The 27347-nt window shown below is 39.5% G+C and overlaps 1 protein-coding gene across 1 annotated transcript; it reads right to left on the bottom strand.

Moving 5' to 3' along the window:
* LOC132381296 (gametogenetin-binding protein 1-like) lies at window positions 1-27172 on the bottom strand. Its single transcript, XM_059950675.1, has 5 exons — window positions 27069-27172; window positions 24109-24203; window positions 19150-19276; window positions 6906-7045; window positions 1-157 (listed from the first exon to the last, which is right to left on the bottom strand). Exons 1-5 carry the CDS (start codon window positions 27160-27162, stop codon window positions 107-109), a joined length of 507 nt encoding a protein of 168 aa, XP_059806658.1. The 5' UTR covers window positions 27163-27172; the 3' UTR covers window positions 1-106.
* Window positions 27173-27347: the final 175 nt, after the last annotated feature.

Here is a 27347-nt window from a genome sequence, read left to right as displayed (position 1 = left end):
TTAAAGTGAAACATGAATTGCAGACTTTTTTAAATTAAAATGATATTTCTTCAGTTCACTCTCGATTCTTTTACTCTGGGAATAATTTCTCTGATATTTCTCATTTCTAATGACAAGATTTGCTTCCGTGTATACCTTTTTCCTCAAGAAATAGAACCTAAAGAAGAAGAAAATAACATTATAGAGCATATATCTTTATATTATCTTCAATTATTTTAACTGTTAACTGAAAATTTACACTTATTGAAGGTAATTTGATACAAATCGCAACTCAATAACTCAGTTAAAAATAATATTTGATAGATATAATTCAGAGTACCTAGATTATTTTTATCACTGGTCATTAAATTTGCTGTTTGACACGTGTTAATTGTGTTATAAAGTGAATCTAATTGCTTATCAGTTTTTTCATCTTCAGGGATAGTTAAGATAGCAATGGTCACAAAGATCCCAGACTTAAAGTGGGTATTGTTTCCATGCCATCTAACCTTACATGCCTCATTTTCTTCTATTCAACATTGTTAAATTACAAAACAATTCTAACACTGCTGTCTGACTCAGTTATCAATAGCTTGCTTTTATCTTGTGTCTTTAGTATAGGAAAACGTCCCAAGACATTTCACAATTTAATTGATTTACAGAAGCTGACATTGGGAGAGGAGCCCTAACCTTGGTCAAAGGCATAGCTTATAAGGAATACCTTAAGAGAAATTGGGAAAGATGTAAGAAGGGAATTTTAGTGAGTAGGCCAGATGAATCTGGTAGTCCCGGCACAACAGATGCCAAACATCAATAAATTTGGGTCACTCCATTTATTATTAAGAAATGGCTCACAGTCAAAGATAATTATAGTGCTGAAGTGTTCTGCCCTGAAATTGAGTGCACTTCCAGCCATTTTGTAGCAGAAGGGATATCGTATTGGTATCAGGCTACAGAAATTGCCCGATGTGCAAACTGTCCTGCTGTGTCCTTATCTAAAAAGAGTATGTCAAATTCAGTCCAAATAGTTACCATCCTGTTAGTGTTAGTGTCAAAGAAATGCTACAGGTAATGGTAATGATAAATGTGCTGTCAAGTGACACGTTAACCTGTTTCCAGGACTTGGCATAGATTACACAAAAAAAATTAGAACCATGCATCATTAAAGCACTAGCCCACAATGAACAGAGAAAAAAAAATCACTTTAGAGCTGAAACCGACTTCCTATAGAAGCAAGGTATTGGACCAAGTACCTCAGTAAAATATCTTTGTCAAATTGAAGTCGTTGAAAATGAAAGGGAAACATTAAACTGCCTGGATATCACACCTCACCTAAAGGAAAGCAGAAGCAGTCACCCATTTATAATAATCATATGTTCTTCTCACTTTTTACTTCTTTCTGCATTCTCATCAACTCCACCTCGCACAGACTAGTTTCTACCACTCACCTGAACACTAGGGGTAAGTTTGCAGTGACCAATTAACCAACCACCCCATATGTGTGTGGAATGAGGGGGAAAACTGGAATACCCAGAGGAAACACGCCAGGTCACGGGGAGGACGTGCAAATTCCAGACAAAACCCAAAGTTAAAATTGAACACACGCCTCTCGCACTGTGAAGCAGCAGATCGACTAACTGCACCATCGTGTATTCTGAATAATGGAAGATGATCCTGGACTTTTCTGGATTATTCTGTAAAACAATGGAACTTGCACAGGGAATGGCTTCTGTATTATTGGTGAACGTGATGACATCACTCCTCATACACTACTTTTGGAAGATTGCAAGAAACTTGGACTATATTGTTGTAGGATTAATGAACGCTCCTGGGGCTCATTGTCATTCCGTGCCTAACTACGACATTTGTCTGGTTCCCAACATCCTAACAGCTTTTACCAAGCTGCATAGACCGTATCCCTCTTTCCCTGCCCCTGGCAACATTGATCTGCTACCCCGGGCCAAAATCTTCCTCCCGATTGAAAACACCTTTCTCTCAGCCTCCCTCAGAAATATATACCTGTTTTCCAAATTCCCTAAAAAAAACTGCCCTTGATCAATTCCATGTCCCCACCCCCAATTACACAACTTCTAAACTCCCCACATCTGCAGACAAGTTGTGCTTGCTAATTAATAAAAGATATATTTGAAATAAAGAGTGAATTTCCATGTTTATTAACCTGAGAGAGTTGGGGTCAAATAAAGGATGATCACCAAGAGGATGTTCTGTCAGGCTGTTTGCAAGGGCTTTATTTTGTATTGTTTTAGTATAGATTAGAATATAGATTAATCAATCATTGTCAAATAGATGCTGTGATGATCAGAAGAAGGAGACACTCTGCAAATACATCCCTGAATCTACAAGCACATCCCTGAATCTGCAATCATATCCCTGAATCCGCAATCACATCCCTGAATCCGCAAATACATCCCTAAATCCGCAATCACACCTCTGACTCTGCAAACACATCCCTGAATCTACAAACACATCCCTGAATCTGCAATCATATCCCTGAATCCACAATCACATCCCTGAATCCGCAAACACATCCCTGAATCTGCAATCATATCCCTGAATCCGCAAACACATCCCTGAATCTGCAATCATATCCCTGAATCCGCAATCATATCCCTGAATCCGCAATCACATCCCTGAATCCACAAACACATCCCTGAATCTGCAATCATATCCCTGAATCCGCAATCATATCCCTGAATCCACAATCACATCCCTGACTCTGCAAACACATCCCCAAATCTACAAACACATCCCCGAATCTACAAACACATCCCTGAATCCGCAATCACATCCCTGAATCTACAAACACATTCCTGAATCTGCAATCATATCCCTGAATCCGCAATCACATCCCTGAATCCGCAATCACATCCCTGACTCTGCAAACACATCCCCGAATCTACAAACACATCCCTGAATCTACAAACACATCCCTGAATCCACAATCACATTCCTGAATCCGCAATCACATCCCTGACTTTGCAAACACATCACCGAATCTACAAACACATTCCTGAATTTGCAAACAAACTATGTTTGCAGCACTGACCAGTTCCACATACACATCTAATCTCAAATGTCTAACTGGAGCTTTTGGGTCTCTGCAAATACCAGCGATTTTCGGAAGAAAACCAACAACTGGAAGATTCTAGAACTCCTAGGCAGATATTATTTCACAAAGACATTTATCATTCAGCTTTGATTCAAGAGTCTGTATGTGCCCTGATTATCGTGGCACATTTATACCACAAATAATACTTTCTCTTGAATACCTAATGTTTGCAAATTCAGGGATGCTAATGTCAATTATTAGATGAAGGAACACAGAAAGAGGTACTGATTCTCAGAATAAGAAGTTTCTTTAGAAAAGAGATTGAGCATGCTGGGGATACATTCACTTGGGCTTAAAAAATTGAGAGATCATCTTCTTAGAAAATAAAATATTTTGAGAAAGGCTTAAGCGGTAGATGTTGAAAGGATGGTTCCACTAGATGACAATCACTGGAACTATAGAGGACTGGAATGCATATAAATGTCGTGTTGATTATGGCAACATGGAGAAAAGTGGATGCAATTATTGAGTGCATTTAAGGATGACATTGCTAGATTTTTGACACTTAATAAAATCTGAGGATTGGGCAGCTATAGAACATAATGTACATGATCAACCATAACATAACTGTACGATGGAACAAGCTCAAGTAAACCTATGGATAACTTACACTTCTACTTTCTAGTGCAACACACACAAAACGCTGGAGGGACTCAGCAAGTCAGACAACATCTATGGAAAAGAATTAACAGCCGATGAAGTATCTTGGCCTCAAATGTCAACTGATTATTCTTTTCCATGGATGCAGCCAGACCTGCTGAATTCCATCAGCATTTTGTGTGCCAGCATCTGCAGATTGTCTCGTGTTTATGATGTCTACTTTCTATTATTTATGACATGATCTAATGAACTTCTTTATTGTTCAATATCAACTCCTCAGACCTCTCACCTCCATCAGCGTCCTGCAGCCAGCCGAGAACTGTAAGTTTTTAAATGGCCCAACCACATAATTACCAAAGCCAAAAAGATATGCATCAGAGGCTGAGTATTCTGCATAAAGTGAATCACCTCCTGTACCTCAACCTTCCCCCCTTCTGCTGAGCCCACCAGGCGTATGATTCACCATCCTGAATTGCCCCTTCCTCCACCACAACATACAGCAGCTACAGCGTGTACAATCCACAAAACTTGCCAATACTTTTTCAGTAAATGCTTCCAGTAACCACAGCTAGCTGTAAGCTCAAAGTTATTAAATTCATGGTATGCCCCCAGCTGTGCCTTTGCCTCCAAACCACACAGTATCTGGTAAAAAGTGGAGAAATATTAGGAAGTATCCAAGTCATTCTTCTTTTCTAGAAGCAAAATCCTAGATATTCCTGTCTAACAAAATAGTGGAGAGATCCTCATCATTAAGAATGTTCTAGAAAGCTGCTCTAAGCATCTAAAGGATTATCTAAAAAGTGTTGTTCTTATCAATGAGGTCCTCATCCCATAGGTGGACATAAGTACAGAAAATGACTGATTCTACAACAAATTTCCTTCTGCTGATCATCACAAATGGTGAATACAAACAAATCAGAATCAGTCAGGTTCAATATCATCAGCTTATCTCAAGAAATTAATTAAATTAGTGGCAGCAGTACAGTGCAATACATGATAATATAGAAAAAATAAGTAAACCAATTACATTAAGCATTATTATGTATATTAAGTAGTTCAATTAAAAAGTGTCCATTTAGGAATCAGATGGCAGAGGGGAAGACGCTGTTCTTGAATCCCTGAGTGGGTGCCTTCAGGCTTCTGTACCTCCCTCCTGGTGGAACAATTAGAAAAGGGCATGTCCTGGCTGATGGGGGTCCTTAATAGTGGACACCACTAAGGCATCATTCTAAGGCATCGTTCCTTGAAGGTGCCTTAGATACTATGGTGGCTAGTACCGAAGACGGAGCTGACTAATTTTGCAACTTCCTGTAGCTTCTTTCGACTCTGTATAGTACCCTCCCCCCCACCCCTCCCCCCCACCCCCACAGTAATGCGGCCTGCCAGAATGCTCCCCGTGGTTCATCTGTAGAAGGTTTTGAGGGTTTTAGGGGACAAATTGAATCTCCTTAAGCTCCTAATGAAGTCCAGCCACTGTCTTGCCTTCTTGATATCTGCATCGATATGTTGGGACCAGGTTAGATCCTCAGAGATATTGACACCCAAGAACTTGAAATTCTAAACTTCTGATCCCTCTCTGAGGATTGGCTCATGGTCCTTCGTCTTACTCTTCCTGAAGATCTTTGGTCTTACTGATGTTGAGTGGAAGGTTGTTGCTGCAACACCACTCAACTAGTTGGCGTATCTCACTCCTGTATGCCCTCTCATCTCCATCTGAAGTTCTGAGAACAACAGTTGTATCATCAGCAAATTTATAGATGGCATCTGAGGTATACTCAGCACACAATTAGCAGTGGGCTAAGCACACACCCCTGAGGTGTGCCAGTGTTGATCTGTCAGTGAAAAGGGGATATTATTACCAATCCGCACTGATTGTAGTCTTCCGGTTAGCAAGTCAAGGCTCCAATTGCAGAGGGAGGTATAGAGGCCCAGGTTCTGTAGCCTATCAATCAGGATTGTGGGAATGATGGTGTTAAATGCTGAGCTATAGTCAATGAACAGCATCCTGACGTAGGTGTTTGTGTTGTCCAGGTGTTCAAGAGCTGTGTGAAAAGCCATTGAAATTGCATCTGCTATAGGCCTATTGTGGCGTTAGGCAAACTGTAGTGGGTCCAGGTCCTTTCTGAGACAGGAGTTGATTCTAGCCATGACCAGCCTCATCACTGTAGATGTGAGTGCTACTGGACAATAGTCTTGAAGGTAGCTCACACTTCTCTTCTTGGGGACTGGTATAATTGTTGCCCTTTTGAAGCAGGTGGGAACTTTCGACCATAGCAGTGAGAGGTTGAAAATGTCCTTAAATGCTCCTGCCATTTGGTTGGAACATGTTTTCAAAGCCTTACCAACTGCTCCATTGGGGCCTGCCACCTTGCAAGGGTTCACCCTCCTGAAAGACAGCCTGACATCAGCCTCTGAGACAAAGATCTAGGGTCACTGGGTGCAGCAGGGATCTTCACAGCCGTAGTTATATTCTCCCTTTCAAAGCGGGCATAGAAGGTGGTGAGCTCATCTGGTAGTGAAACATTGCTGCCATTCATGCTATTGGGTTTCACTTTGTAGGAAGTAATGTCCTGCAAACCCTGCCTGAGTTGATGCATATCCGATGTTGCCTCCAACCTCGGAATTGTTTCTTCGCTCCTGAAATAGCCTTCCGCAAGTCATACCTGGTGTTCTCGTACAGACCTGGGTCGCCAGACTTAAATGCCACAGGCCTAGCCCTCAGCAGACTACGAACCTCCTGGTTCAGCCACAGCTTTTAGTTTGGGAATGTACAGCAAGTTTTTGAAGGCACACCCTCACGCATACAAGTTTTAATGAAGTTGGTAACTACTGCGGCATACTCATCCACGTTCGAAAATGAATCCCTGAATACAGTACAAAACCAAATTGTTGATCTAAATCACAGTGAAACAATACAAAAAGGTTTACAAACAGCACGTTGCATCATCCTTGTACATCCTCTTATGATTGTCTTCCAATTAACTTTGTCTGTCAACTCAGATTAGTACCAGTGGATAACAATACTTTATCTCCAATATATCCTTTATTGATTAGCTTCTTGGGAAGCATCACGGATTTATAATGAGAGATTGCAATTGGAGCTGTGATGATGCTACTGCATCATGAAATGTATCTCTATACGTTTCTTTACAAGTTGTTTGCAAGAGCTAATAATTGGGCAATCCCATTCTCATACCTGTTCATGAATGATTCCAGCAGCTTTCAACGTTGAATCTGAGCTTTGCAGCAGACTAGCCTCATCGTTCAAACCTTTCTTCCACAACCGAACATCATGGCGAACATCAAGCATTTTCTTTATTTCCATTTCAACAAAGCCTTTTCAAAAAGTAACTCTTTAATAACTGACATATTGAAATGAATTTTACAAATCACTTTATATCTTGTGATTTTCTTTCTTAGTCTCGAAAGACTCTATAATGTTACGAGCAAGGTCAAAACAACCATAAAAACAAGAGGAGAAAATTCATCTCAGAAGATAGCCAAGAAGTATGTGGTAAATTCTTAAAATAAACTAATAATCATTTGTTACTATTTTCAGAAAAACTGTTTGCTTAATTTGTCCTGTGATGCTGTCAAAGATTTATCTTAAAAGTTTTATATTTACTTTCATGTGCACAAAAGAAGAACCATTTTGAAAGGCCAACAAAATCATAGTTAAAACTGCCAGCTGAATTACTGCCTCTAATCTGAATATTCTTCGAGAAAGGAAAATACGTGCAGAAAGCTTGGTCCAATTCTAATTAAATTAAAAGTTCCAACAAGCCAGCAGTTACATAAGCAGCTTCAGCTTGCCTATAGAGAAAAGGCCGTGGCACCACAGAAGATTTAAGTGACTGTGCATGACATTACTAAGGAGAAATCTTAGTGATGTGGAAGTGGTTACCACAGAATACTTTATAGGCCAAGTTATTGGGTGTATTTAAGCCACAACTGATAGGTTCTTGATTAGAAAGGTGGATAAGGGTTACAGGGAGAAGACAGGAGAACAGAGTTCAAAAAAGGAGAAATAATATCAGACATGTTTGAATGGTGAGCAGACTTGATGGGCCGAATGTTCTAATTCTGCTTCTAGTATATTTTATGGTCTGATGGAAATATGGACGTAGCTATTTCTTTGGTTGCCCGCTGGTGGCGTAGTGGCATCAGCGCTGGAAAGTCCCGAGTTCAAATCCAGCCAGCTCCCGTGCACGCTTTCCATCCGTGCTGGGTTGAGCGCCGAGCTAGCAACTTGACCTTGTAAAAAAGAAATTGCCTGCTACAGAAAGATGATGACCTATGCTCTCTCGTGAGTTGAAAGGCAATTTCACTTCTTCTATTTCTTTGGTTGAGGAATTAAAATATTTCCTGTAGAAGGAAATATTTTAGTGTTCTAATCTTTTAATATTTTAATTCACTTAAGTCTTACGTAAAAGCACTTCCTGTTTTCATTTCAGATTTCCAGTTGTACATTTTAAAAAATTTTCTAATTGACTGCTGCCATCTCAATGTGGTCAACAGTGCTAGCTTTAAAAAAAATAGTTATTTGCTCAAAGCATCCATACAGTGTTTCACCTTCAGCAAACTGATATTAGCATTGGTTTATTATTGTCACCGGTACACAGAAAAGCTTGTCTCGCAAACTGTTCATATAGATCAAGTCATTACACAGTGCATTGAGCTAGAAATGATCAAATGTAAAAGTTACTGGAAGAATATATTGCAGGTAAACGATAAAGTGCAAGATCATAACAAGGTAGATTGTGAGGCCAAGCGTCAGTGGTATGTGCTTTTAGGCTTCTGCTTCTTCTGCCTGATGGGGAAGGTGAACATTGTGAAAAGCTGAATTACAAAAAGCTGTCCCCATCCCAAAAGTTGTCCAATCTATGGAAGATGGTATGTTGAGAATTGGAATATTGGTCTCTTCACGAATCATACTTTATTGAAGAAGACTCAATTCATAGCATATGAACCAACTTTCAGACACGCATTAATCCATGTTTTTTCTTTCAGGTTCCAGTCAATCTCCCCCACCCAGCTACACTGGATGTAATCTATAGTAGCAATTAACATACCAAACAATTACTGACAAACCAACACATCGAGTGGAAACCAGAGCACCCAGAGGAAGCCCACACAGTAAGAAAAAATGTGTGAAGTCTACACTAATGGCACTCGCCAAGATCAGAATGGAACCTAGATCTTTGGTGGTCTGAGTCAGCAGCATGATCTGCTGCACATATGCTGTCTCCTCTGAAGATCTTGACTGCGGCAGCCTCATGGCAACAAATGTTGTTGCTTCTGCAAATGCCACCTCTAAAGTCCCTTAAGCACTTCCTCTTCCTCAAATTATGAGAGCAGTTGGCCTTCCTCGTCACTTTTTTTGCAGTTTAAATGGCAGCAGCAATGTAGATGTTCAGTGTCAGAGGAAGTGTAAACCTGAAAACTTCCAGCATGTAGTGCTCTCCCTTATCTGCCTATGTATTACACACCCAGTGCTGTACACCTCCCTTTAGCTCCAACAGCAGTCAATTCAATCAAGCAGGAAATCGCAAAACTTGGAAATCAGAAAGCAATTGTGATTTTAAAATGGAAGGTAAAATACTGAAAATGTGAAAGAAAAACGACAAATCCTATAAATGATCAGCAAATCAGACAGCATTTATGAAGAGAGACAAAGTTAAAGTTTTAGGATAAAGCCCCTTCATCAGGAAATTGAGAAAACATATTAGGTGGGGTGGTGGTGTAAAGGATGAGGGACTATCTCTGATAAGATGAGGCCAGGTCTGGCATGATGATATATTGTTTCCCAAACCGTCTAGGTGATAGATTACTGAGGACACGGAGAGCAGAAGAAGTGTTAACAGCAGACCAGAGCTGTTCCAGATTAATGAAACCAAAAGGAGCATGGTAGAAATGATCTGCAGACCAGAGTCAGTAGAGAAAGGAAAGTATGTGTTAAATTACCACTGTGGATTAAACTCCTCTTCTAAATTTAGATTTAAATACAACATTTTATTTTACAAGATTACTACAAAGATTTTTTACAAAGTTGAAAGAAATGTTAAAAATAGACTTTCAAACATATTATGAATCCCAGGGATTCCTTTGAGACATCTAATTTATTATGTGTTATTAATTTCACGAATTCCTGACAGCTGGGAATGAGGAAGGCCATTGGTCCATGTTAATTTATCTATCCAAAGTGATTTTAATGTTCGTAAATAACAAATTCATTGGCTAAATCTCCCTGGATCAGGCTGACAATGTAGCATATAATCACAGGTCATTTACCCAAAGAGGAAAATGAGCCTGGGCTAAAGATCAGAGGATGATAGATCTTGTGAGTTTCATGCATGCTTCTGCCACCCATTCCCAGCCTCGACCAACTGTGTGAGCTCAAGTACACCTTCCCCAGCAAGCTGCCAGCTCACATCCAGGCTGCTGAAAACAACGTTGATGAACTTAGAGCGAGACTGGCCCATCACTTGATTGAGCCACGCAGCTTGAGGCTTCTCATATGGCATCCTCGGGCAAGGCTAGAGACTTCCAAATCAGCTTGCCATTGTGCTCGGAATGCTACAGTCCTGACACGTTCCTGCTTACCCAAATGGAGCTCTAACAGTGAAATGCTGCCCATATGACCTGCTACAGGTGCTCATTTTAGATATCCTAATGGCAGACTACACCCCACCTCAGACAGGCATGAATCCTGCACTCAGAGAACTGTACTCCATGATCAACAACCTGGAAAGAAAGAACCCTGAGACCTTAATCATCATTGCCAATTACTTCAATTAGGCCAACTTCAAGAGTGTGTTACCGCAACACATCTCCTGTCCCACCAGGGACCCAAATACTCTTGACTGTTGCAGCACAACTAAAAAAATGCCTAACAAGCCTCTCTCCCACTTTGGTAATCAAGTGCTCCCTCTCCCTGCGTACAAGCGGAAGCTGAAATAGGAGAATGTGGTACAAAATGCCTGTCCAAGGAAATAGAAGGGCTTCTGCACAATTGTTTTGAGCTGATAGACTAGTCCATGTTCAGAGATTCAGCAGCCTGTCTAGATGAGTATGTCACCACCATCACTTTCTTTATCAACAAGTGTGTTGAGGACTGTATACTAAAGAGTCAATCCGGGTGTTCCCAAACCGGAAACCTCAGATGAACTGGGAGATCCATTCCATTCCCTACTTAAGTCTAGGACTGCATCATTTAAATCAGGTGATCCCAAACTCTACAAGAAATTGAGATATGACCACAATCAGAGATGCCGAGACGATACCAGTCGAAATCGTGTCCCAGACTAGCCATCAGTTGTGACAGATCTACCATACGATTTATGAGTTATAAATGGGTAGCATCTCCAACAACAATGTATCCCTTCCCAATGAGCATTCTATACATGTTTTGAAAGAAGGGGTTTGGAATTTCACCACCCAACCCAACTGATTCCAATATACCTAAACCCACAATCCCCATTACCAACTAAAGATGAGTCCTGCAGAGTGAGAGCCTGCAGAACACATCTGGCCTAGGTGGCATCTTTGGCTATGTCCCTAGATCCTGCACAGTTCAGCTGGCAGGGGTAATTGTAGGCAATTTTAACCTTTCATTGCTTCAATCGGAAGTTCTCATCTGCATTAAAAGGAGCACTATCATCCCGGTACCTAAGATAAATCAAGGTAATGTGTCTTGATTATTGACTTCAGGATGAGGAAATTGGGTGTCCATGAGCCAATCGTCATCAGGGGATCAGAAATGGAGAGGGTCAGCAGCTTTAAGTTCCTTGGTATTATCACTTCAGAGGGTCTGTCCTGGGCCCAGCGCATGAGTGTAATCACAAAGAAAGCACGGCAGCACCTCTACTTCCTTTGGAGTTTACGAAGATTTGGCATGATAGCTCAAATTTTGACAAACATCTATAGATAAGTGATAGAGAACATATTGCCTGGCTGCATCACACCCTGGTATTTAAACACCTGTGCCTTTGACTAGAACACCCCACAAAAAGTAGTGGATATGGCCCAGCCCATCAGTGGTAAAGCCCTGCCCTCCACTGAGCACATCTACATGGAGCATTGTTGCAGGAAAGTAGCATTCACCATCAGAGACCACACCCCCACACAACCCCCACCCAGGTCATCCTCTCTTCTTGTTGCTGCCATCAGAAGAAAGTTACAGAAGCCTCAGGACTCCTCAACCAAAGGGGGCAGCTTCACTCAACTTCACTTGCCTCATCACTGAACTGTTCCTACCAACTATGGACTCACTTTCAAGGACTTTCATTTCATGTTTTTGATATTTATGGCTTATTATTATTATCATCATTAATTCTTTTTCTTTCTGGATTTGCACCGTTCATGGTCTTTTGCACACTGGTTGTCCACCCTGTTGGGGAAGTATTATGGTTATTGGATTTATTGAGTATACCCACAAGAAAATGAATCTCTGATTGGAAATGGTGACATACAGTCTACAGTCCAGCAGAAAGCCATCATCTGATGAAAACTGGGCACCTCTGAATCCTCATTCTCCTCCGGAGTACCCTCTATGACTCCATTACACCTTCTTCAAAGTGCCACTGAAAAGGAGTAGCTGCAAATGAAATCATGCTGTCCAGTACAAGAGTTGAACTTTAAGGATCAAAGTTCAAAGTTCAGAGTAAATTTATTGCCGAAGTATACATATATGTCACTATCTACAACCATAAAATTTATTTTCTTGTGAGCATACTCAGCAAATCCATAGAATTACATAACAGAATCAATGAAAGGCTGCACCAACTTGAGTGTTCAACCAGTGTGCAAAAGACAAGAAAATGCAAATACCCAAAAAAAGGAACAATAATAAATAAATAAATAAATAAACAAATAGGCAATAAATATCAAGAACATGAGATGAAGAGTCCTTGAAAGTGAGTCCATAGGTTATGGAAACATTTCAATGAAGGGGCAAGTGAAGTTGAATGAAGTTATCTCCTTTGGTTCAAGAGCTGATGGTTGAGGGGTAATAACTGTTCCTAAACCTGGTGGTGTGAATCAGGACAGTCTTGACCGAACAGGGATAAAATGTCACCCTAGCTGAAAATCCCAGCCCCTCTTTTGTTATCACCAAATCCAATTATTACATTAACTTGGCCTCCACATTGCATCTTTCAGAACTGGAGCATATCTAATTACAGAAAATCTTGTTAGTCCATGAACTCCAGCCTTCATTTGTTCCTGGTCAATCAGCATTCTACTTCCTGAAGAGAGCTAGACTTTGCACGCCTATACTCTCGTCATCTTACGCATGCACAAGTAAAGAGCATCCTAACAAGTTGCAGCGGACAAGAAGGCTAACCTGCCCAAAACCTCACTGGCACAAGCCTCCCCGGCATCAAGGATAGACAGAAAGGTGCTGTAAAAAGGCCAGCAACATCATGATCCCGCACACCCAGCTCATGGAGTGTTTTACTTACTCCCGTCAGGTTCGAGGCTACGTAGCATCCATGCCAGGACCACCAGGCTCCAAAACAGTTAATTTCCCCGAGCAATAAGGTTGATCAACACCTCCACCCACCAACTCTACTACTATTTTATTATTTCCCACCTTATGTACAGTATAAAGTCACTTTCAGGACATGCAATCAACCTATGTATATAAGCTACTGTAGGTGTTTATATTTATAGTGTGTTTTTATTATCATTATTGTTTATTTGTGTTATATCAGATCCAGAGGAACAATTATTTTGTTCACCTTACACTTGTGTACAGGAAATAGCATTAAACAATCTTGAATCTTGAATTTTAATCTTAAGTGTTCCATCCTCGCTTTTATGATCTCTATGGCCCACTCCTCTAACTGGAAATGCGCCCACACACTCCTCCCATCCTACAATGGACAGAATACCCCCAACTCCTGCTTTATGTGCCTCAGCCACATATTTTGCCCCACCACTACATTCATGCCCTCAGTTCTTGCATTCTTTTCCTAAACCTCACCCCCATTGCCTTGCTTATAGTTATTTAAACCCTATCTCTTAAAGCACAGGTTTGGCTACACATCTGCTACTTTATCTCACTGTCAATTCTTGTCCATGTTCTGTAAAGTGGTTTGGGATACATTACCATGTTAAGGTATTAAGATTTAAAAAAAACAAGTGCATCATGGGACATAGTATATAATAGACAATTCATTGTGTGGGAAGTGCAGTTATTGAAGAAATTTGTCTTCACTGCCATCTCATTTTACCTTTAATACTTCTAATGATATTGATTTGAAGCAGGCTGTAATGGCAGTAAATGGTAATTATTTGCTGATTCTGCCCCACTAATAACACCCTGGGACATTTTTCGGAACTACATTTCAAAAAGTGTCGAGAGAAATAAAGATAATAATTTTAATGTTCTGGGCCATTTGATGTCAGGAAATTTCAGCAAAACAACAATGCAAAATCCATGCCAGATTGTAAGATACCTATCCAGACACAGGTAAGCTGATAACACTAAATAGAAGGCTACAGTATACGATTTGATTGAAGGGATAGAACTTTTGAGATAGATTTTCTTTTCCACAGAATCAAGATATATTGCAATTCCAAGGGAAAGTAGACTTGGTTAGCAATAAGCCAAAAGCAGATTGTCACTCTTGCAAATTGTATGAAAGTCGGACAGTCTTTCTGCCTGGTTGTTGTATTGAGCATAGAACACAGAACAGTACAGCACAGGAACAAGTCATTCAGCCCACACATTGTGCTGAACCAGCTGAAAAGCAAATCAATAACACCCAAACACTAATTTCTCCTACCGACACCATATCCATAATCCCTCCATCTTCCTTACATCCATGTGCCTATCCAAAAGCCTCTAATGTATTTACCACAGTACCAGGCAGCTCATTCCAGGCATTCAAGACTCTGAGTCAAAAACTTACCCCTCATATCCCCCTTGAACCTACCCCCTCTCACCTTCAATGCATGCCTTCTAGTATTAGACATTTTAGCCCTGGGAATCAGATGCTCTCTATCCATTCTATCTATGCCTCTTGTAATCTTATAAACAGATCTCCCCTTAGCCTTTGGTGCTCCAGAAAGACAACCCATGTTTATCCAGCCTCTCGTGATAGCACATGCTCTCTAAACCAGGCAGCATCCTGGTGAACCTCTTCTGCACCCCCTCTAAAGCCTCAACATCCTTCCTATAGTGGGGCAAACAGAACTGTATGCAATACTGCAGATGTAGCCGAACCAGAGATTTATTAAGTTGCAACATAACCTCTTAACGTTTGAGCTCAATGCCCCGACTAATAAAAGCAAGCATTCCATAAGCCTTCTTAACCATCTTATTGACCTGTGTAGCAACTTTCAAGGAGCTATTAACTTGGATCCCAAGATCTCTCTGCTCAGCAACACTTCTAAGGATCTGGCCTTCAACAGTGTACTATCTCCTTGCATTTGCCTTGCCAAGGTGCAACACCTCACAATTTTCTGTCTAAACTCCATCTGCCATTTCTCTGCCCCTAACAGCAAATGACCTATATCACACAATATCCTTTGCCAATCTCTACACTCTCCACAACCTAGATACCATCCACAAATTTACTAGCCCACCCACCTACATTTTCATCCAGGTCATTTAGATACAACACAAACAGCAGAGGTCCCAGCACAGATCCCTGTGGAACATCAAGATTTAAAGACCTCCAGCTCGAATAATTCCTTTCAATCACCACCCTCTTGTCTTCGATGCACAAGCCAGTTCTGAATCCAAACATCCAATTCGCTGTGGACCCCATGTTCCTTAATCTTGTAGATTAGTCTCCTAAGAGGGGCTTCTTCAAATGCCTTACTGAAATCCATGCAGACAACACTCACTGCTCTACCTTCATCAATCTCTCAAGTCACTTTGTCAAAAACCTCAATTTAGTTGGTAAAGCATGACCTGCCATGTGCAAAGCCATGCTGGCTCTCCCTAATTAGGGCATGGGTTTCCAAATGCCCATATAAGGCTTAAGGTAAAAGAACCCTCAGGGGAAAGTGATCACAATATGATCAAATTCACCCTGAAACTCAAGAAGGAGAAGCTAAAGCCAGATGTATCAGTATTACAGTGGACTGAAACATATTGCAAAGGCATGAGAAAGGAGTTGGCCAGAATTGACTGGAAAAGAACACTGGCAGGGTTGATGGTGGAGAAGTATTGGCTGAAATTTCTGGAAGCAATTTGAAGGGCACAGGATATATACATCCCAAAAAGGAAGAAGTATTCTAAAGACAAGACGTCACAACCATGTCTAACAAGCAAAGTCAAAGCCAAAGAGCAAAAATGAATGGAAAGTTAAGAGGATTGGGGAGTTTTTAAAAACCAACAGAAGTCAATTTAAAAAGTTGTTAAGAAAGAAAAGTTGAAATACAGAACTAAGCTTGCCACAATATTAAAGAGGATACCAAAAGTTTCTTCAGAAAAGTGAAGCGTAAAAGAGAGGTGAGAATGGATATCAGACCATTGGAAAATGATGCTGGAGAGGTATTAATGGAAACAATGGACAAACTAAATAAGTATCTTGCACCAGCCTTCACTGCGGAAGACACTAGCAGTATGGTAGAAGTTCCAGGTTGTCATGGGTCAGAAATTCGTTAAGTTGCCATTACCAGGGAGAAAGTTCTTGAGAAATTGAAAGGTCTGGAGTTAGATAAATCACCAGGACCAGATGGTGTACACCCCTGTGTTCCAAAAGAGGTGGCTGAAGAGATTATGGAGCTATTATTAACGTTCTTTCAAGAATCACTAGATTCTGAAATGGTTCTGAAGACTAGAAAAGTGCAAATGTCACTCCACCCTTCAAGAAGGGAGAGAGGCAGAAGAAAGGAAATTATAGACCAGTTAGTCTGACTTCAGTGGTTGGGAAGATGTTGGAATCAATTGTTAAGGATGTGGCTTCAGGGTATTTGGAGGCACATTGTAAAATAAGCCATAGTCAGCATAGTTTCCACAAGGGAAAAACTTGCTTGAGAAATCTGTTGGAATTCTTTGAAGAAATAGCAAGTGGTATAGACAAAGGAGAATTGGTTGATGTTGTGTATTTGGATTTTCAGAAGGCCTTTGACAAAGTCCTTCACTGGAGGCTGCTTAACAATTAAGAGACCATGGTATAGTTCTATGTACTTATCCATTTTCTAAGTTCATCACCTTTACCCATAATACTCCTAGCATTAAAATATACACAATTTAAACTCTCCAACCCATCATACCTGTTATTTTGATTTTGCCTTCCAGCACTTTCCCTGACATCTACCTTCTGGTCTGATCCTTCCCTTACTGACCTTTGGCCCAGGTCCTAGTCCCTTACAAAACTAGTTTAAACTCTCCCGAGGTAACATTAGCAAACCTCCCGGCCATGATATTGGATCCCCTCCAGGACCTCTGGCTGTTTCCTCCCCCGCTCGACAATATCCTGCAGCCACTCCAATATGTCATGGACCCCATCCCAAAGGCACCATTCTGTGGCCACAGAATCCCCTTTATGTCCCCCTAACTATTGAGTCCCATGTAACTACCACACTGCCCGACTTTATCCTTCCCTTTGAGCCTCAGAGCTGCCCACAGTGTCACCAGCATGGCTGATACTGTCGTGACCCAATGGGTCAACACTCCCCCCCCAGCAATATCCATGTTGAAAATGACCATTAATTTAACTTGTAATGTTGCCAGATAGTGAAATATAGGGAAGAATATGCATTTTAAAAATTCCATGTACACACTATGCCATATCCAGGAGCCTTTCAGAATGATTCTTACACTTCCATTACCCCTTTCCATATATTTGTCACTTTACAATGTTAAGTGCTACCTTTATTGGTCTCAATAGGTATCATTTCTGCTTTTCTGATCCAGTGTTACTTTCAACATTACTTTTCAATAGAATTGTATACCCTGTAGCTTTATTTACACCTCACAAATATTTATTTTAAAGGTGGACAGATTCAAAAGTAAATTCATCTTTGATCACCAGGGAAAATTGCTGCCAGTGATATAAACCTGCCCACATTTAGGCCCATTAATTCATTGCGTAGAAGGGAACATAATCAAAGGTTAATATTCCTCCATGCATTCTATAATAGCCAAGACAAATATTTCCCACGATTCATACCTCTGACAAAAGTAATCATTCTTTTGACACTTTTCTGTACTGCCTCCAATATTGAAATACTTTCTTTGTAACCTAGAACTTGGCACAGCACACAAACCACGTTCCTGTTTGCATTTCCTTATGAAATTAAGAGATTATGTTGATCCATCAAGTCTATACCAGCTCACAGAGAAATCCCATTTCCCAACTATTCTTTTCCAGTAAAATAATTCATCACATCCTTTTCAACTGTGGCTATGATATTGGACCAGTAAACCAGAAAGTGTGATGTCATATCTAGTAATCCTTGGTTAATGTCTGTATTGTCATAAAATCTGAAATAATGCCCTTGAGTGAGTGTGCTACCCATGTCTATTCTATCATCAGGAGACTCCTGGCTGAAAAACATGGCCTAGCTGGTTTTACTAATTTCCCATGATCAAATAAAGTATCTTTCGCTTTAAGGTACTATTTAATTAATTGTACCAGCTAAAGTAGTATCTAAAAATCGAATTACTCTTTACTGGGGCTGAAGTTGAACTGTCTGCTTTCTCCAGCCAGTGACCCTTGGGTCATACAATTCTCCGATTTCTTCTTAAGAATGCTCTTCAGATTTAGGATGATTGAAATATGTAATGATAAATAAGTTTCTACTGTACAATACTGCATTCTACTGAAATTTCTAAAGCTGTTTCCATTTACATAAGATGCAGGAAATCTGTAGAGGTTTAAAGTCTGTTTTTGTTCTCAATATATTCCACTAGAACACCCTGGAACTGAGGTAAGTAAACACATGACGACTTATAGATTGCTTGAGTTTCAAAGCAGGGTCTTACTAGAAAATCTCTCATAGTAAAATTACCCCTTTCATGAAGATACAAGCATGACAGCAGCTTTGTATGTTTGCCAACTTGACTCTGATTTCTAAGTTTTCCATAGCCTACAATCAACTCTAATCACAGTGCCTAGCAGAGATTTCTACTTGATGAGAGTCCAAAACAGAGCCACTCCAATCTCCACTCCTGTTTGATTGTTCAAGCATGGAAATGCCTCAATATGCCGACAAAAGATCGAAGAATAAAGCAGTGTTAATGCAGCTTTTACAGGACATGCTTACAGTAGACGCTGGTACTTAATGCGTATCTTTCCTAGATTTTTCTTTTGAAAAGACTACTTTAAATCCTGACCACAAGAGCTGGTAGCTCTAATTCATGGTTTGAGTAACAAGAGTTGCAAGAAGCCAGGAAGCTAATGCTTCTTGTTTGTCTGTGAGCTCTCCAAAATATTTTAATAATAATTTCTTTTCCAAATTAATTATGCTGTTCTTACCAACAGAATCAGTTGTTCTAAAGTGACTGAAAATCATTGGATTTTTCTCATTACATCTATATACTACCAGTTGAATGCATTGGCCCTCTTCCTTCTGAAGTTCTTGCGTATTCCTCTTGCTGTACAGCTGGAACAATAATTATATAAGAACAGTATTAACAAACCCAGTTACTCCTTTCTCTTTGCTAAGGATCCCAACCAATAGAATGTAGAACAGTCACAAAAATGTAAAACTGAGAACAGAAAACTTATGTGCTAAGTATATCACAGAGAGAAAATCACTTGCATTTACTGTATAAACATTGCTCTATGTTCCCAAGAAGTCTTAGCACTCCCCGTACAAAAATAAGCTGTGTTTTCATGGCACCCTTCTCATTCCCAAAGTGTTGCAGAATATTTTGCAGTCTATTTAGGTAATATAGTTGTCTTGTACTAAAATGAATGTAAAGGCCAACTTGCACAAAGATAGGACCTGCAAACAATAGAGAACAAAGTGACTATGAAACCAGTTTTGCCAATATTAAGTGTGAGTTCATTTTTTCAAGATACCAGAGGACTTCATTGCTCTGCCTTAAATAACAACATGAATTTTTCATGAAGGATTTGTTGCATTTTCTTCAAACCGAAGGAACGGGTTGTGAGTTGAAATTTTTTGGACAGGGCATGTTGTAGGTGGGACATGTTCTGGCTAGCTGGGAAGAGATCCAGAAGTTCCTGGAATTAGCGAAAGGATCAATCACTCCAAAGCAAGGTTCAATTAAAGCTGACAGCATAAACTTGGCATTGAGTCTTTCCTTTCCAGAACTCAATTTTTGCATGTTGACAATGTGGCATCTCGTAATAGTCTTTATCTGGATAATTGATTCCCTACTGAAATAGGGGAACAGCAATCCATCCATCTGCAGACTTCCTACCTGGAAGACCACAACCTCTGCAGATCGGAAATAACATCATCACCTCAGGGTTGTGTGTACTTAGCCCACTGCTCCACCCTCTCTACACCCAAGATGGTGTGGCTAGGCACTACTCAAATGCCATCTATAAATTTACTGACGACACAACTATTGATGACTAAAGTTCAGGTGGTGACACGAAGGCATACAGGAGCAAGATATATCAGATAGTTGATGGGTGTTGCAGCAACAACCTTGCACTCAATGCCAGAAAGGTCAAAGGACTGATTGTGGGCTTCAGAAAGGGTAAGACAAGGGAACACACACCAATCCTCATAGAGGGATCAGGAGTGGAGAGAGTGAGCAGTTTCAAGTTCCTGGGTGTCAACATTTCTGAGGATCTGTCCTGGGCCTAACATATCAATGCAGCTACAAAGAAGGCATGGCAGTGGCTATATTTCATTTGGAGCTTTGGAGCTTGAGGACATTTGGTATATCACTAAAAGCATTCGTAAATTTCTACTGATGTACCATGCAGAGCATTCTAACTGGCTGCATCACAGTCTGGTACGGGGGGGGGGGGGGGGGGGGGTGCTACTGAACAGGATCCAGATTCGCTACACAGAGTTGTAAACTTCTCCGTCATGGTCACCAGCCTCCATAGTATACAGGACATCTTCAAGGAACGATGCCTCAAAAAGGTCAGGAAGGAGGTACGGGAGCCTAAAGGCACACACTCAATGATTCAAGAACAGTTTCTTCCCCTCTGTCATCCGATTTCCGATTGGCATTAAATCCATGAACACTTACTCACTATCTATTTTTTAATTTTGCACTACTTATTTAATTTAACTGTTTAATATATATATACTTACCATAACTTACAGCTTTTTCTTTATTATTTTGAATTGCATTGTACTGCTGCCACAAAGACAACAAATCTCTCAACATAAGTCGATGATAATAAACTTGATTCTGATTCTGATTCTGATCTAGTCACATTACCTGATTACTTGACCTGATCCCAGAGCCATTTAAAATATTTTGGTTTTAATTCAGATTTTCCACCTATATGGCATTTTCTTTTGCAACCTCAGATAATAATCACCCTACTCCCATTCATATCTCCTCCGGATAGATGCTTTGTTTCTTACCACCCATCTTTCACTTTCACCCCTCTGGCCATTTGCTTAATTTTTTTCTTCCTTCCAACCTATCATGGTCTTTCTTTCTTCGTCTCGCTTCCCTTTTCCGCATTGATTATTTTAAATGCTGATTATCTCTAACCTTTCAGAATTCTGGGGAAAGTTGGCAGGTGGGGTTACGGGTGGGCAGAAGAGAAGTAGAAAATGATAGGGCAGTTAGCTTAGTATCTATTCTGGGGAATATATTAGAAGGCATTATTAAAGGTATTTTGAAAAAAAATTAAGGCAATTAGACAAAATCACTTGTGAAAAAGAAATCATGCTTGACCAATTTTTTTGATTTCCTTAAATAAATACTATGTGCAGGGAACTGACAAGTGAACTATACTTAGATTTCCAGAAGTTTGATTAGATGCTGAAAATAAAAACTCATGGTATAGGAGATAAGATTTTGGCATGGATAGAAGATTGGCTGGGTAAACAGAGAGGAAGCAAAAGTAGGTATTTTCTGATTGGTTAAATCTATTGGGCTACAGCAACCATTTCTGGGGCTTCAACATTTTTACAATTCACATATGTGACTTGGATGAAGACACTCAGAGTATGATTGTTAAAGTTGCTGTTGAAACAGAAGAAGGTGAATGGCAAGGAGGGGATTATGAAATTAAAAAGATGGATAGTTTTGGTAAAGGGAATTGTCCCATTGTATTAGAAAATATTAAAGAGAAGCATTTTATTTTAAAGGCAAGAGCGTACAAAGCTCTAATGTGTGATACCTGTGCATCCTAGCGCTCAATTTGCAGAAACTAGAATGAGGATACAACAAGTATATAGGAAAATCAACAGCATGATTATTAGGGTTAAGGAACCAAGAAACCTTGTCCTGCTTCTAATTCCTACTTTCATACAATTGTCTATCATCAAAGTCAAGTGTCATTATTTCTTCCCACCATGGGTACCTCCTGGAATTCTGTGTATTTCCAACATCTTCTGATTTGATACAACTAACAATTATTAGTGACACTTGCGTTTCAACCTTACAGGTTGCCGAAAGTCGCCCTAACCAGAAATCTGAAATACAGAATAAAATTCACTCTTATGGAATTTGTGTGAAAACAAACAACACAACTTTACTCAAGTCTGTGCAGCTGGACGAATGGGCAAATGACTCAGCTTCACCTTATGGAAAGTGACCATATGGTCCATTTTCTCGGAACACAATCACGTGGAGGTCACATGTATAGTGTGATTAATTTTATGCACCAGTGTGCTGCTCCCATTGAGATTACACAAACAAATCAGATGAATCAATACACAGCCAAAGTACCAAAACCCCTACTGAGTTGGTTTAATTCTAATCCTGAAAAGTTTACTGGAATGCATTTCAAGTTTTCTGCTCATACTTACCTCTAGATGGCTCACTTTTCTTTTTCATACTGGATTTCTTTATCTCATAGAACTCTCCTGAATTAAATGATTCTCATCACTATACTGATTTTTGGGGGGAATCCTCAATAGAGATAATCTTTATTCCTGTGCCATTTGGTTTCTACCTGCCTTTAACTGGTCACTTTCCTCTATAGCGTACAGGGGAACTGGTGTTTTAAGTACTGGGAAATTATGTTAAAACATAGATTTTTGGCTTCTTTCCTGATATAGGTTGACTCATGCCTTTTATTAATTTAGCAATGCCATATTCCTTTGTTCGTCTGGCTTGCCAAAAATACATAATCTGCCATGTTGCTGCTATGCTCAAACTTCAATTACTGCTCTTCATGATAGTTGTTCCATCTTCTACATTGCACTTGCTACTATTTTGTGCTTTACTTTAGACTTTAATTCTGCTGGAGCACCTACCTACCAGTAACATTTCTGCTTTTTCAATCCTGACACAACTGCCATATATTTCTAAAACTTTCCAATTTTATTTCATTATTTATCCCAATATTTCTTTTAGTTATGCGAAGATGTGGGTATTATAATTTAAAGAGAGAGTAGATTTACAGAAGATTTCCTAGTGGAATTGAAAATCATGAACAGTATTGTTGAAGTAAATAAGACTTAACCGATTATGCTGGCAGGAAAGATTATAACACAGATGACTGAGATTAAAGAACCAGACATCATGTAATTTTTTTTTATATCCAGTGGGTTGCTGTGATTTGGAATGAGTTACCTGAAAGTCTGGTAGAAAAAGATGTGAAAATAACTTCCAAAAGAGAGCTTGATAACTAATTGAATGGATAGCAAATCATAGGGCAAAGGGAAAGAAGGATGTGAGGAACTAATCTAATAATTCATTTAAAGACAGCATAAGCACGCAACATGATATTATCTCCTTCAGGGCTGCATTATTGGAAGATGCTATGGTTCCACACAGGTGTTTTGAGAAAAACAACATTAATACATGAAAATAATTATATTGTGTATTCCTTGCAAATCCCAAAATGTCGGTTTTGGAAATAACATGTAATACTATGTACTAACTAATGTTCATTCTATTCCTATGAAGTAGAAAGATGGGTATTAAGAAACTGTTTCAGGTAAAGTAATAAAAATTTGTAATAATCACTGCATTTTTTCATTACCCCCAGCCTTCCAATAGCAAGTTCATGCTTTTTATTTTATTATTTCCTTCTAAGGGTGTAGCATATCCCCAGTCTATCAGTCATCCTGATTAAACTCTCTCATGTTTTGCTTTGAATCTCTCTGCCATGTATTTTTTTTTGCATGTGCACTGTGTATAGTCTATTACCAAGAACTTACTCTTGCCAGTGACTGTTCCAATTGAAACCATCAAAAGCTTGAAAGTTATCATTGAGAAGGGAGACATTAGGAATATTTCTCCATAGAGATCAGATGACAAAGGCATAATAATAAAAGGTGCAATCAAAGGAGGTATTAAGAAAAAGCCAACCTACTTTGGGAATAGGAGACTCTTTCATTTTTCTGTACATGCTCAACAGCTTTCCCCATGGTGACAGAGACATTCTTACACTGCTCTCTTTTGACTGAGCTGTAAAACCAAAAAGAAAAGTTTATTTACATTTTCAGATATTTCTAATGAAGCAATTGTTTATGCACACCCCTGCATGAAAATTATTCAGCCTGGATGAGAAGCAATTGAACTTAACTGATCAGGCAAGGTGCATTATCCATTCAGTTCTTATGCATACAGTCTCTCTCTCTCTCTCTCTCTCTCTCTCTCTCTCTCTCTCTCTCTCTCTCTCTCTCTCTCTCTCTCTCTCTCTCACACACACACACACACACACACACACAAGCAGTATGCATGTGCATAGTCACGTAGATGCTGAAGCAATATTATACCATTGCCTATTGTTTCCATACTGTTCCTTCACTTCACTTTTTCTGTTTCAATTCTAGATTACTGATAATCTATGTATCTTCTTTGTACTGATATATTTGTTACAGGCAAAATACTGCTGGCTACCATAAATGTTAATGAACTATCCATCTTTTCTGTGTACTGGCTGTTCATTGTTGACCTTTGTAGATATAGTCATCTGAATTCATCATAGTAGTAAGTTTTCAAGAGATTATATTGTTTCTTAACTCCCAACTGTATAATGAACAAATAAGTCCTTATCCATGTCAGGAGGTGGATGAAATCTGTGATCCCCTTTATGGTTGTGAATTTAACATTCAGAAAGCATTAGCAAATTTGTCTGTCATTTTAAGATGACTGTTGAATGTAACTAGGTGAGAGCCTTGTACAAAATGAATCAAGTAACTGATGAAAGGAGCCAAGTCTGCACCTCCAGATTGGGGGGGGGGGGGGGTGTCACTGCCTCCAGTCAGTGATGAATGTTTTTTCCATTTAGAAGTTGGGGAAACAATATTGGCAAAAATGTTATTCAGCAATTTCAAATAACCAATCTTATCACAGCAGGCTAATTCTGATGAAAGGTCATAAAGCTGTAACATTAGCTATCTTTGCAGATGCTGCCTAAGCTGTTGGCTTGTTTCCAGCATTCTTTTTTAGTTCAGATCTCCAACAACTGCTGTGTTCTGCACTTCAAATTTCCAGTATTTTTTCTCTCACTTCTCTTTATATCTCCTCCATCCTGGTCTTCCCCATCTTCATTCAGCAAGATGCATCACAATTTGAATTACAGTCACTCCCATTCTTCAATCTATTGTAGACATTCCCTTTATTTCCTCCAGTCTCCTTTCCCACTAATTTACTGTAACTCAAGACATTTGATTACTTACTTTCCTAATTCTAATGAAATGTCACCTAGCTGAAATGTTATCTCGTTTCTCTTCCTGAGTATTAACATTTCCTGATTTTATTTGACAAAAATTGCACTGCTAAATATGTATTGCAAATTAAATACACCTACAGCGCCTTGAAAAAATATTCAACCCCAACAACTATTTTCACACTTTACTATCTAATTTTTAAAATTTAAAATATATTGAAGAGTATTTTTTGAAGTAATCTACAAAACTTTGTGCATCATATCAAATCGAAAGAAAAATTCCAAAACTTGTCAACAATTGACCGAAACTTAAAAACCAAAATTGTGAGGCTGAAAAAGTATTCAAGCCCTTTGTACTTACTATGCTAAATTTCCTCAGGTGCAATATACTGTATTACCTTACCAATTCATGCAATTTGTTGATGTGGAAAATTGGAGGACCGCCTGTTTCAATTAATTCATAAGAATGTTGTAAATACCCCTTCTCTCTGTAGGGTCCAACAGAATGGTAGATTTTCAACAGACCAAACAAAAATGAAGACAAAACAGCATTCAAGACTAGTCAGGGAAATGATAATAGAGAAACAAAAATCTGGGAAGGGTACAAGACCATCTCAAGGGCACTGAACATATCTTGGAGTTCAGTACAGTCCATCATGAAAAAGTGGAAAAATATGAAGCCGTAACCACACTGCCTAGGACAGGCCGCCACTCCAAAATTAGTCAGCAGAGGAGTATGGCACTTGTAAGAGAGACTACTGTGATGCCAACACTCAGGGAGACAAAGTGTTTTGTACAAAAAGGGTATTTATGGATGAGTGGCAAGGAAGAAGCCCTGGATTTTAAAAAATGCATATCCTTGCCTGTAAAGACTTTGGAAAGCTTCACTTAGAAGATACTGTAAAGATGTGGATGAAGATCTTGCGGTTGGAAGAGTCTAAAGTGAAACTTTTAGACCTCAACTAAGTGGTACGAGTGGTGTAAATCTAATACTACACATCAGCCAGGTAACACCATCCCTACTGTAAAGTATGGTGGAGGTAGCATCATGCTTTTCAGCATGGGACATGGAGTGGCTTCAAATGAAGAAGTCTGATGTCCTTGAGGGGCCCAGTCAGAGTCCTAACATTAAACCAATCAAACATCCCTGACAGGACCTTAAAAGTGCTGTCTACCGCTCCCCAACTGACCTGGTGCAGCTTGAGCAGATCAGCAAGGACGAATGAGCAAATCTTGCTCCATCATGTTGTACAAAGCTAAAAGTGACTTATCCAAAGAAAAACTACTAGCTGTAACAGCTGTGAGAGGTGATTCAACTAAGTACTAAGCAAAAGGGGATGAATACTTTTGAACTGCTGACATTTCAGTTATTGAAATTTTAGTCCTTCAGACTTTACAATTTTCCTTGGTTTTTATTTGGGGGGGGGGAGGCTGTCCTGTGAAAAAAGGAGCATGTGCTTCACAAATAAAAATAGATCAGAATCCCTGGTTGTAATACTCATTTATGTGAACAAAGGGTTGGGGACTAAATATTTTTTCAAGGCACTGTATATATGGAAGCAATGTACTTCAAGACATTTTAAGTTGCAATTTTATGAAATAATGACAATATCAACCATCACACAGAGCAGAGGAATGCAATGTAGACTTTTGCATACCCTTTAGAAGAGATTCGCACTCATCCTTCGCACTGTTGTAATCTAGAAACGATTCATTTGAGGTCATAGACGCATTCTGTTCTTCAGTTGGCATAACTGGGTGGCTGTAGACATTTAATCTGTTAAATGTGACAGTAACAGGAAGAGGTTGTTGTAACACCAGATTGCACAGATGAACGTAAGCAACAAAACTGGGCCAGGCAGGCCATTTAATGCTTCCACGGGGAATTTTAGCTCCTCAGAACAAAGTGTCAAAGAGACAATTTTGAGTTTATTCTG

The sequence above is a fragment of the Hypanus sabinus genome, chromosome 25 (genome assembly GCF_030144855.1).
Source record: "Hypanus sabinus isolate sHypSab1 chromosome 25, sHypSab1.hap1, whole genome shotgun sequence".
Taxonomy (NCBI): domain Eukaryota; kingdom Metazoa; phylum Chordata; class Chondrichthyes; order Myliobatiformes; family Dasyatidae; genus Hypanus; species Hypanus sabinus.
Note: the sequence above shows the minus strand (reverse complement) of the source record. Positions and strands in the feature narration are given on the sequence as shown.

Coding starts and splice junctions, on each gene's coding strand:
- LOC132381296 (XM_059950675.1), bottom strand. CDS start 27,162: ATGCCAACTGAAGAACAGAATGCGTCTATGACCTCAAATGAATCGTTT. Junction 7,046..19,149: donor TAGAACAACTGATTCTGTTG/GTAAGAACAGCA, acceptor CTTTTTGAAAAG/GCTTTGTTGAAATGGAAATA. Junction 158..6,905: donor CTGGAATCATTCATGAACAG/GTATGAGAATGG, acceptor CTTCTTCTTTAG/GTTCTATTTCTTGAGGAAAA.